At 43.9% G+C, this 13036-nt stretch overlaps 1 protein-coding gene across 1 annotated transcript; it reads right to left on the reverse strand.

Moving 5' to 3' along the window:
- Positions 1-8035: 8035 nt before the first annotated feature.
- On the reverse strand, positions 8036-11173 carry LOC120763556 (kelch-like protein 24). Its single transcript, XM_040086994.2, has 3 exons — positions 10237-11173; positions 9107-9518; positions 8036-8884 (listed from the first exon to the last, which is right to left on the reverse strand). The coding sequence occupies exons 1-3, from the start codon at positions 11156-11158 to the stop codon at positions 8572-8574; spliced, it is 1647 nt and encodes a 548-aa protein (XP_039942928.1). The 5' UTR covers positions 11159-11173; the 3' UTR covers positions 8036-8571.
- Positions 11174-13036: the final 1863 nt, after the last annotated feature.

The raw sequence follows: 13036 nt of genomic DNA on the forward strand, positions 1-13036 counted from the left end.
ACACAACATTTCCTCAGGAGAACAGGGGAGTGCAGAACAAACCATTACAACGAAAATAAATAACATAAAATACAATACGAAAATAAATAACACAGAGCACAATACAACAAGTTTGAATCCGAAAAACAGGACAGAAGGAAAAAGAGACTGCAACAACAAACCCAATCCAAAGCTGAAAAGGCACACAGCATCCCACAGCAAGGATGGACAACACCATTCCACAAAGAAAAAGGCTAGACAGTCCATCCACCACTCAGGACAAGGTCCTCAAAAGCTTCCACCTTCTGCTCAAGCTCAAAGACATCAACAGGCCTAAAGAACACCTAGAAAACACAGAAAAGCCCAAACAGCTCTGCCTCCTTCACAGCCAGTACGGCCACAACCCATAGGTATCAAGATGCATACAAAAGAAAACACTGAACAACAGACCAGGAAAAGCTATAAATCAGACTGAATAACACTCAAACCTGGCATAAACGAAGTTTGACAGTGATAAAGTGTCAAGTTTTTCCTCGAGATTCAGGTGGTTTTAGAGTCTTTTGCCCTCAGGAAAACTTTGAGCCAAACGCAAGAAAGAGACGGAGTCTTCAGGTTCTGATTTTTCAAGGTTGCGCGCTTCGTTTATTATTTCTTACCTTACAATTTTCTCAGTGCCCCACAAAGGTCTGTGCAGCTGCTCGGGCATCTGGTGGCTCCTCGACTCCTCCTGAACAGGGCTGTCGTTATCTTTTATACTAATTGCTACGTATTCTTTATTTATCATTACTTGCCAATACTTATCACTTATACTAATCAGGTCATCTCTACTTTGACCTAATCTCTTTAAACTACTTTGTGCTACCGTCACTGCTGAAAATGGAGTGAGGGAAGAAGAAAGAAGAAGCAGGAGACAATGCCCTAAATCCTTCATCTTGCCCCCATTCACTTCAATGCTAAAACCCCAAATCTACTGTTTTCTCACCCTGTGATAAGCTAAACTACTATCTTTCACACTTTTGTGGCCTGCAATCCCTCCTGCAGTGCAGGAAGCCTTTCCCATGGACTGAGATCAAAGCCAGTGTCCCTCTGGGCTCTGGGCCGGGGTCCCTGACCCCCCTGTCCAGGTCTCTGACCCTCCAGAGCAGCCAAAGGAATGCCCTGGACTCCAACAATAAAGCTTAACAAAATTAACTTAATAGAACTCTGCCCTAAAAGGGCTTCAAATTAATAAAATGTAGCTCAATTATTACTTCAGTAAAACACAAGGTGCACTTAAGAAAAGTCAAAGTCAACCATCATACTCCATACAACTATAAATATGACAAGATGTAGCTTATTCTACTATTATCAACACAAAAATAAAATGAAAAAGTGAACAATCCATAAGTAGAATAACCGCATGATGGTATACTGGAGGGATAAAAGTCTCAACAAGCATATTAATCTTATAAGTAAATCAGTTATGAGAAAAACCCATGGCAACTCCAAATTTCACCACAAGAAGAATTTAGTAAAACTTCTTAAAGTGTAGGCTACTGAAAAACAAATATAATAACGTAATTTGGTAGACAGAACAGCTGAGTAGCTTCTTGCAACTATACGCTGAGTAATCTCATCTGGTATATTTGCCAACATTCTTGTTTAAGAAATCAGATTATGTTGAAATCTTTGATAGGTAATAAGGCACTGCATTTATTGTTTCTTATCTCTCCAGCAACATTAAAACTGTAAAAATTTTAGAAAAATGAAATTAACTTAAAAAAAAACCCCTATATCAACGTGTTTTCAAGTCATACAAACTGCATCCTCTTCCTTCTACAGACAGGTGTTCATTAGTTCATCACAGCGGCTTCAGTTGGAGTTGCCTTTTTTCTAAAAAAAACCCAACCAACTAACTATACTTTGAAATTTAGAGAAGCATCTTTTAACAAAACTTAAGAATAATTTTGAATTAAACAACTCTTAAACTTTATAGAAACTAATCTGAAGAGAACTTAGCATCCCGATACTAAAGCAATAACATAACTTAACAGTACTCTAACCAAAACATAGTGGAGCTTAATTATGCTTAGCTCTATCAACCCTTAATTTATAATAATATATAAATACAAAATATATAAATACAACATTAAGTTTGATTCATAGTAACTGCAGTTTTACTGACTAAAACACAACAACCTAAAGTTTGGTAAACTGCTATTCAACTTTGCAGCATTTTGGAGATGTCTGTACAATAGATTCAAGCTTCTATTTCTTTCTGTATTTCTTGGCAAGTTTTCGGGTTCCTGGATTGCTGTTACTCTTTTTGAGATTTTTGTCAAGGTCTTTTCATTTCCCTGCAAAGCTGTCTGCTCTGGGATCTTTTCTACCTAGATCTGTCTAAACAGGATTATTTGTCTTCCAAGTTATTTTTAGAGTGGCAAATGCATCCATGACTCCAACTAAAAAATCACTTCTTTTTTTTACGCTCCACTTGATAGCAGGTCTCTTCCTCACACTAGTGATAGGTTCTTGCACGACAGGGGAAATGAATTGCTGCTATTTTCCTTTCTGGCCCTGTAACGGTAATTGTATATTCATTTTGCAAACACGATGCAGCTCCTCCAATTCCTGTAATTACAATCGTCCTGTTGCGCTATGTCAAGCTGCAGGTTATCTGCGATCGATCACGTTGCTCTTCCCGGCGGTGGCTGCATTCCCTACGGCCGGGCGGCGGGCCGAGGGGCCGAGGGAGGGACGCCAGGCAGGAGCCGGGCCGGGCTCGGCCCGGGGTGCGGCCCATGAGCGCGGCGGCAGCAGCAGAGCCTGCCCTGGCCCCCTCTGAGACCCTGTCGCTCTGGCCACCGCGGAGGAGAAGGCAATGGCTCTTTTTCGAGTTTCCCGTCAAGGTATAATTAAAAGCTGGTCATGTACTAAGTCAAAATCTCTCTGATAATTTCTCGCCTTACTTCAGCCCAATCAATTTATTTTAAGCTGTTTCCTGAAATATCATGTGATTTAAAATTTGAGGGGGTCTGTTTCTGGATGCCGTGAGCCTGCATCTTGCAAATCTGTCCCTTTTGCCGAGATGGAATCCTTTCCTCGCTGTTGTACTTCTATTTGTGTATAACTTTCTGTTCCGTTCTTCTCCCCACCGCTCCTTGCAATAATAGAAGCGGTCAGAAGTGGCACTGTACGTGGAGGCTGCGAGCCTCGGTGGTCACAAAATGGCGTCGGCGGTAATGGGCGTCGCCATTTTGTTGTACGGAAAAGAGCAAGGAGCAGCCCTTCTGACATATGAAGGGTCTTTGAAGGGCGCCGCCATTTTATTGTACGGACAGCTGTGCTGCACATGCGCAATGCTGCTGAAGGACGGCGCCGTGTTTAAAACGTGTTCGTTCGATGGAGGGCGGCCGCCCGGGCCGGGAGTCCCCCGCTTATGGCCGAGGGGGACAGCTGCAAGACTGGGCAAGCCACGCGCGGGGCCGAGAGAGCCCGCAAAAGGTTCTCTGGGACTTGGCGCAGGGTCGGTCACGGGCTCGGTCACGGGCTCAGCGGCGCCGAGCGCGGCTCCGGTTTCGGCGGAGCTACTGGCGGTTTCTGCGGGGTGGCCAGATACGCGACTGCTCGCTGGACCCTCTGACTTGCTCATAACTTAGTTAAGTACGCGGCACGCAGGGAGCAAAGAAGCTGCAACTTCATCTGGCTTTATGTAGCTTCCGGGAGATTTTTAATTACCCTGAGCAATAAATCTCTTATTTCTTGCTTAAAAACCAAACGAGAACGCAATCCTATCAAAGTCTTTAAATTATAATAAACATCTCTTCGTTATTTTGAGATTTTTTTGACCCGATCTCATGTCCCTCGGTGTCCGCGCAGCTCCGCGGAGCGGGCCCGCTCTGGCAAAGCCTCTGGGTCTTTTGAAAAACCCGCTCACCAAGACTGGGAGGGAATTGCCTAGGATCTTCAGCTCCGAAAAGTTGTTGTGTTTCGGGAAATGTCTTGTTCCTGCCATCCTCAGAGCTCGTGCGCCCAGTGCGGAGCCGCGAACCGCCCGGTGCCCGGGGTTCTCTGCAGGATAAAACTCACCCGCCCGGGGGTGGCAAAAAATTCCTGTCTCCTGGCTCCATTTTAATAACCTCTTTAAGACTTCCAGGTCATACCTATCTCCTTTCTCAGAAAGGATGAGTTGGAGGAGGTTTAACCTGGCATCCTCTTCCTTGGTGAAAGCTTTCCCCATCTCCTCCAGCCCTGGCCTCTCACCTGTTTTTGCAGGTACCCGCTACAGCATGCCTTTCTTATTTTTTCTTCTGGAGCCTTTCCTCGAAAGGGTTCGTGCTTTCGTTCACTGAGTGGTGCCTGGCGACTCCCAGCCCCACGGCTAGCCGCGGAGGCCTCAGGCCCGGCCCCCCCCTGCCGTTCTTCTTCGCAGTACCCTGTCCTAGGGTGACTTCATGATGCTTGTATCCCCAGCTGTCTGTTCTGTTTGTGCTGTTTATTGAGTTCTGTGCCTTTAAGACTGGTTCTAAGAGCAAGGAGAAGCGCGGAGTTTGTTTTGAGAAAACTGCCTGACTTCTCCACATTCCTTTCCAGACCGGGTGTTCGGCGGAGGCTTGGAGAGACTGCAGGTCAGAGGTTTTTTTGCTTTTAATTAGTTTCAGCTAGCTAGGGCAGAGAAGTTCCTTGGACTGTTTTTGTTGTGGTTTTCTCCTTTTTTTCTTGAAACTGTTTAAACCTGCTCTGGACTGAAAACCCAGGGGAGCACTGGGGGCTGCACCTGCAGCCCACCGGGGCCTGGACCTCGGCATTTTCCAGCAGCGCAGGAGGGACTGGGACTGATGAGAGACTGAGAGAGAGCCAAGCTCCACCCACGGCAAAAACTTTCTCAATTTGCCATCTCACTCCAGAACGAGAAGTTTTATTGTTTCATATTATTCATTCTTTATACTTGTATGCACTTTGTTTGTTAAGTAAAATAGTTTTTTCCACTTTTCTCCGAAGATGTTTTTTACCGGACCAGTTGGAGGGAGAGGCCATTTGGGTTTGCTTCCCGGAGGGATCCTATGGAGGAGTTCTCTCCCAAATTTGTCCCTAAACCACGACATACCCTCTTCGCACTCCTTCAAAGAGTCCTGGTCTGCGTCAACATCACACGTTCTTCTAACGTGGTGGGTCATCATTATGTAGGGGAAACACTGGGCAACTGAATAGCAGAATCAATATGATTTCAGCAGAAGCCGTTTATTGTTTACATTAAATTCCAGTTACGGATTCTAGCACTATTGTCCACGTGTACAGGTGTTTCTCGATTGACTAAGCCACTTGTTCACAAGGCAGGCACACGTCCTTCAGGACACCTAATTGGTCAAGTGTCCATTATCATGTTGTATGTCCTCTGTCTAGGTTTTTCATTTTTTTTGTAGACAGTTTCTCAGGCTTTTGGTTCTTATTTTTAGTCCTGTTGTTGACTCAGTAACCTTAATGAATTCCTGACAGCTCTGAAAACAAGACTGCAGATGGCTTGTTATCTACAAACATTTTGGCTGATACACAGAATGGTCTAAGTTATTCAGATATATTTCTACATTTAACCAATTTGCAATTTCAAAAGACAATGGCAGTCATTGCCAGCCACCCCGTGAAATGACTTGCATGTGAAAGACACTGGCTTAAATCACAAATAAGTTTTCATTTGGGAAGTATAAAATGGTCAGGCTCTGGGATAAACTGTTTCTGCAACTAAGGCCTGGCGAAATGGTACAAGCCATATTTGCTGTATGAATTATAAAAAAATAGTTCTAATGTTTAAAAGATTTTGTTTACTGAATGTCTATTCAAGGAGAAGTCTCCTAAAATTGAAAGGAACTAAATTCTTCCAAATGCACACCAGAAATTATACATAATAAATGGAAGCTTTCTATATGGATATATTAATTTTGTTGAGATTTCATTTTTAAAATTGGAAAATAGGAGCATTACAATGCCATAATTTTAACCAGATCGTTTAGAGGTTGGATGATGTTCCACCTTGTAATTTCTTGCATAAGATCTAATTTTCAGAATTTATAGTGTAACAAAAAACTTGAATTAAATGTAAAAAATTAATTACACAACAAAAAGTCTGGTTTTGTACATTTTGCATGAAATCCTTTTAGAATATCAGATCATATATCAGTAGGAAAATCTTTGAAACTTGCTGGCAGTCTGACATCATGTAAGTCAAAGGCTGAACCAGCTTTCCCTTGAAGGACTCTGAAATTTGGGTCTGCAGGCTGCAATGCTGGAAGGCAGGCAGCCACCCTCTCTGTTTGAAACATCATCTTTGAGCAGGACATCACCTCACCCCCCCAGCTGCACTTTGATGGGGTACAAGACCCTTCATTGGGATCCCTGGTGTAAGGGTTTGTCTATGAATTAATGCACCTTGTCCCTTCAAGTATGATGCTTTCTTTTAAAGTCACAAATTATACATGAGAATCTCAGCATTTAAAAGATTTATACAGCCTCCAGGGCACAACTGGTCCCTGGGCCCAGAGAACAGGCCCAGCCTTGGCTGCTGCAGCCCCATCATGGGACCCCCAGCTCTGCAGTGGGAGCTGGCAAGAATGCCCCAGCATTCTTCCAGGACTAAGGAAAACAAAACTGTTGGGGAGGATGAAGCTAGAAAGCCTTATAAATATGACTGCTTGGATTCTGAGAATGTGAAACCTATAGGTGGGATAGAATTGAAAGCAAGTTTTGATGTTTGAGATGTCCTAGCTACTGGATGTCTGGGAAAACAGTTATGTGACCAGCTGAAGGTCACCTGCAGCTAGACCCAGGGGTCAAATGGAATGTTCTGTCTCACCCCTCAATGGTTCATCCCACACCTGTAACCCTCCCCTGAAGTATCAGGTATCTGTAACCCCATTGGCACAAGTCCTGTTCCAGCCCACCTTGAAGCCCCCTGATAAGGTGTCCCGAGGGGGCTGGACACCCTCTTTGCCTGGCACCCTTCCCCGAGGACTTTCCTCTCTTGGAATTTCCTCTCCCTACCTCTCCCTTCCCCCACCTTCCTAGGCCTTGCCACGAGCTGCAGCCTGGCAGCTCAGAGCAAGGCCTCATATCCTTTACAATAAACCTCATCTTCTAAAACCCAGCTTCAGAGATCTCTTGTCTACATTCATCCACACCGTCCTGGAGTCTGCAGCGAATCAATTTCTACACAAAACCATTCTTGGAACAAATATGAACACCAAGCCAAACTGGACCTAGAGGGCTCTGTGTCTGCAGGCCTGCTATGCTGACAGAGCTCTCACAGTGGCAGGGTTGTTTTTAACCAACACATCTCAGTTTTTAAGGCCTCTCCCCTTCTCTGGAGGTGTTAATCATTCAGCCCAGGAACTCTCTTGCTGTGTCACAGCATAGAACAGACTCTGACAGGAGAGATGACAGCAGTGGTTGCAGTGCAGCCTCCCAGCTTGCTTCCATTGTACCAAGGAGGCAGTCACTGTCTCTCTCCACACTTGGAAGGCCTGAGTGCCCTTGGAGATCAATCCCCTACCACCCTAAGTCCATAGTTCTGCCCAGGAAATGCTCTTCCTCATCCACAGTCTTTAATTACAGCTATGTGCAGGACCCTGCTCCTTGCATGCTCATTTTAGTGCTTTGGGATGGGCATTTTTATTCTGAGTCTCTGCAGCTGTGGACCCAAAGACGACTAAGGAAACTGAAGCCATCTTCTTAAGACTCAGTGTGCTAATGTTTGTCATCACATACCTGAATCCATAAATCCAGAATAGTGTCCCTCCTTCTGTGGTGCTCTCCAGCCTGGAATAAAGGTAAATTTAGCCATAATTGCATAACCTGTGAAACTTGCTTATTTCAAGCTAAAATGGTACTGATATTAAGTATGGCTTGACAGCAATTGCTGTTTGGGTTTGTTTTTTTTTTTTACTCTGTCCTACAACACTATGGGCTTATAATCCTGCTGAGGATTCCCTTGACACACATTTGATTTACTATTTAAATCCTATGATATCTTCTAATACTGAGGCAGTGATTTTCCAGCTGTTCAAAGGACAGAGAGACACAGAGGTTAAAGGTCAGAACAGACATTTATTGAGCTTCAACCTTAAGGAGTTTATGTACCATAACAATACCAATCACCATTTTCAATAATGACCTACAGCCTTTGTGTAAGACAAAGTTTTCACTGGCTTTTGCTTCAAGTTCATTTGTTGAGTAGGAAAAAAAAGGTAAAATTACAAAGGAACAAAATTTTTAAAATGTCACAGGCCAAAGTTGATGCAATCTAACTACCTTTAGCTGTAAAGTGTTGTTATATTATGTGAGCTTTTGTGACTTTGTAACTGAATTTCCCACAGCCTGTACTGTAAACATCATGTTTTCAACATTCCTTTCTGATGAGAGTTAACTGATAGACTTCTAACCTGGCCACTGGGATGGAGAGGTGGTAACCTTGTTCTCCAATTCCTAGACATTCTTCAAAACCTATAAAAGCGAGGTCTTTGTAAATAATAAAGTTCTTCTTCAGCCTTCATCTCGTGGAGTCAGATCTGTGAGTATTTATTCGTGTCCTCTAGCGACAGTAAAGCACATGGTCTTCCACTCTTATGCCCACGTATCAAATCTTCGCACAGAGACACAGCCATGAATTGGAAGAGGGCAAGGGAGTTTGTTATCTATGACCTGGCACACATCAATGTAGGGATCAAAGAGAACTACAGTGGGGATGGCACTGTTTCCCTTCCTCTGTCCAAGGAGATAAATTTGTCCATTCACGGTGCTGCATCCCATGAAGAATTTCTGGGTCAAGCATTCCTCATTCACCTCGGTCCATTCATCTGTCTCCACATCAAATCGAAAAGCTCCCCCTCCTACAGTGTACAGAGCCCCATTCAGGGATGTGATGCAGAGGTCATACCTGAGAGAGAATAAACCCTTGATCAGAATCAACAGAAAGATTTGGCCCCTGAAATATTCAGGGTGACCTTGGTCCTCAAATCAGAAGTCTTGTTTAAGTAGAAAATCACAGAATTGTCGCGGGGACAGGACTTCTGGATTTCTACAGTCTAACCTCTTTTTGCAGTAGGACCAACACTAGAATCCTTCACTTTCTGCCAGGTCCCAGAATATTATTTCTTACCTTGGAAGAGGGGAGAATGAGATGACATCCCAGCTGTCTGTCTCTGTGTTCAACCTTTGCACTCCATCATATACATGTCCATTCTCATCCAGGCCACAGACCACATAGATCCTAGTTCCCACACTGACCGCGTCGCCTCTCTCCACAGGCTGAGCCATAGGACTCATGCTTTCCCACTCGGAGTCCATCAAAGCCATGCGCTCCACTGCTGCGATTATCCCTTCATCTGTGCTCCCTCCGAGAACATACACATAGAGCCCTACTCCTACTGCACAGTGGCTATTGCGGGACTTCTTCATGGCTGGCCCTTCCAGCCAGCAATTGTCCAAGCAGTTGTAGATAAGCACCCAATCCACACTGTACCACACAAACTCATCCCGGAAATATCCTCCTGTCACAAAAAGGAAGCTCCCTAGAAAGACAGCAAAGAAAATATTAGTCACATGAAGGCTAAAAATTGCTCTCCGTGGCTTGGGTTCTTATTTCACCCTGGGCTGTACTGATAGAATGAGGAGAGAAAATCACTGTTCCATCAATCAGTTTCCAGCATTTAATTCCTCATCCACACAGATACATTGGGCCTACAGTATGCAGCCAGTCTTTCCAAGCCTGCTCCCATTTTTGAACAGAATCATGGAAACACTGGCTGTAAAGAACCTCGGGGATCTCACTTCCAAACTCCTACCAGAAATGGGACTATTACCAACACTAATATAGGAAGCCATAGTATTGAGCTGGCTTGAAAGTTTCAAGCATGAAGATTTTCCAAGTTTAATGTAATGGCAACTATAAATCAGAAGTTGCCTGTCATCTGTCTAAACCACTACAAAAGAGAAGGCCAAAAAATAGGCTGCTTACAGCCAAGTCCTTAGACTAATTCTAGATAAAGCCAAAGTAAGGAGCTTGGCAGACTGCACAGTTTCTGCTATATGAGAATAGTGTTGTTCAGCATTCTTCCAGGGCTAAGGAAAACAAAACCATTCTTTGAACAAATATGAACACCAATATGAGTGAGGATTTACAGTGCTGAGCACAACAGTTTTACAGCAACAGCTGGACTCCCTGCATTTGGAACTCTCAGTCTCCAACTTCTGTTTGCATTTGCTCGGTCTCCCTTCTCTGTAAGTTACCTACTGCTGCCACTCCATACTGGGTGAGGTTCCTGCGCTGCAGCGGAGAACAAGCCTGCCAGGTCCCTGTTTTAGGTTGAAAGAGAAATAATTCTTGCTGTTCCTTGTCATGCTTTCCTCCTAGGACATATAAGGTGTCATAGCTCCGACCAGCATAAGGACACAGTTTCGGATTTTCCCAGCTGGGTGGGGGACAGCTGTCTAACTTCTTTATTAGTCTGGAAAAGGTATCTGTCTCTCCAGCACACTTGCTGCGTTTCACCAAGGTATCGAGGAAGGACAAACTCAGAAAAGTGACCCTGACTTCGCCCACCAAATCCAGAAATTCTTCCTCTCTAGTTGCTGGGTCCTCCATTATCCAAATCATAATACTGTCAAAAACCATATCCTCTCTTGAAATGAAGAGGTCATCACTTTTCAGGAGCTGCATCAGCATTTCCTTGGGTAATGTCTTAAATTCTTCCTGGTATATCACATCCCCCCAGTGAGTGAGAGCCACATTCATAGCAGACACATACAACTCTGTAAAGGCAAATTGCTGTGAGTACGTCATCAGGCCCAGGCAGTTAGAAACATGCAGTTCTCTCTCCAGAAATTTCTCACACAACAGCTTCACCCTGTCAAACTGAAAAAAATCAGCTGTTTCCAGTAAGCTGGTCACATTTTCTTGACCTATAAGCACTTGGGCTGTGCGAGTGAACTCAAGTAGTGCCTGAAAAGGCACTGCATCGATCCCTTTGATCACTATGTGCTGTTCAGAGCTCTCTTTCGCTCCTCCAAAAAACATGGCTTCAAAATATCGACTGTGTACTGAAAGCACCCTACGGCTGACCTGGAAAAGTCTCTCTCCAACCTCAAGAATTGTGTCTGCAATCATTTCTGTCTGAGGTCCCAGCTCCTGTGGCTCTTGTGCAGGCTCCATGCTTGTAGACTGCCAGGCAGTTAATTTTAACTCAGTCTTATGCAGCCCTTACCCATGTGAGATCTCTGGTAACATTATCCCCCTAGCTAGGATAAATATGAGATAAGCCAATCTTGTCCTAAAAATAGAGTATTTTCTACTCTGCTTTGCTCATCTTTTCTGCTGCTTTCTGAACACCAACAGCAGAACTGCTGTATAACCAAAAAAATGCAGATGTGACTGGCATCAACTTTTACGAGGTAAGGCCATAGCAAATAAGGGAAGCTGTTAGCAAAGCAAAGAGCCTGAGCTGAAAAGAAAAAGCAGGAGAAACAACCAAGAGATTCCTAAGCACTGAGTAAATATCAAGAAGTTGTAGAAAACATTGAACCCATTTTGGAAAAAAAACAACCATTACCTCATCTTTCATTAGTTCAAGTTTAATCAAATACCAAAGTGATTACGGTTTTTATTATATATCTAACTTTATACTTTAGTAATAGAGAAGAGGAAGGAATAAGACCTCATTCAAATGCAGATTGCTTCATATGTTCAGTCATCCTCTGAATGTACTAAATAAACGTAGGACAAGCAAGAGCTAATGCCACAGTGAATTTTCCCAAAGCTATTACATGAAGATTTGCGTAGTGACCTTGAAGTAGAGTCCCTCACCCAAACAGCCCATACCAGCAAGACTCAGAACTCCCAGTTCTTGGCAGAACTCAGCAAACAGAAGCTGTGCCAGCACCTCACCATGCCCCTCATAAAAACTTTCTTCCTTATTTCTAGTCTGGATCACCCCTTCTAGCTTAAACCATTACCCCTTGTCCTATTATAACAGGCCCTGCTAAAATGTCTGTCCACTATAATTTTCATATTCTTCTTTTCAGGTACTTGACTCCCAAGTATAACCTCTAAGTCTGTGCTGCAGAAAGGAGAGCCATGCAGCTCACAATGAAGACCAAGCAACCAACCACCTGAGCAGGAAACGTTGGGAACATGCCCCTCTCCAGAGCTTCCACAGTTGACCCATGGCTTCAGGCAGATCTCCTGGCACTGAGAGTCCAGAATCCAGCCCAGAGAGCCCCAGCAGGTTTGTTTCTGATGCTATACTTAGAGCGCAAAGATAGTGCAGCATGTTATTGGCATCAACAACAGCAATCTTTCTCCCACCTAAAGTAGTTCAAGACTCTGCTCAGGCTGATGGCAACCAAATTCTACTCCTCACACTCTAAATAAGGATTCTCTTTTGAGTTATGCAGTTTCATGAGCAAGTTTTGTAGCATTAGAAAGAAACTATGTTGTGAAGAGCACAACTTTATAGACAGCAGTAAACCCTCAGATTAAAATCCAGACACACCCAAGTTCACACAGGCAATACAACACACAAGACACCCCATCCCTAGTTTCAGATCCTTCTGGAAGTCAGATTCACTGAAATGAAATTTAGTCTAAGCTCCCACCCACTTTGGAGCTGACCCAGGAAAGGCTATGCACAGCAGACCAATGCTATGGCCAAAATAACAAATACAACCTGTACTTGCCATGTGTTCTTGACAATCTTCAGGAACAAAACTGCTGCTGCCAGCAAAACAACTCACTCTGCCACAGCTGCCTCATAAAGGATCCTCTATAAAGGCAAGAGCAGGTGACAGAAGCAGGTTACAGGCTCCAGGCACATACCTCAACTGGGCAGTTTTTAAAATGCCTCAGAAGAGGGATGAGATGCTCTCAAGCCTTTCCCATCAATTCCTTGTTTGAAGCATGGCTTCTGCTCTGGTCCCTCCTGATCCTCCAGTGTTTATGTACCTCCTGAACAAATTTAATTTAGATTTATGGCTGGAGAATTGTAATGTCAGCTGTAGTGCACTTTTACAGACTAAAAACCAGACATTTAGA

The sequence above is a fragment of the Hirundo rustica genome, chromosome 26 (assembly GCF_015227805.2).
Source record: "Hirundo rustica isolate bHirRus1 chromosome 26, bHirRus1.pri.v3, whole genome shotgun sequence".
In the NCBI taxonomy this organism is placed as follows: domain Eukaryota; kingdom Metazoa; phylum Chordata; class Aves; order Passeriformes; family Hirundinidae; genus Hirundo; species Hirundo rustica.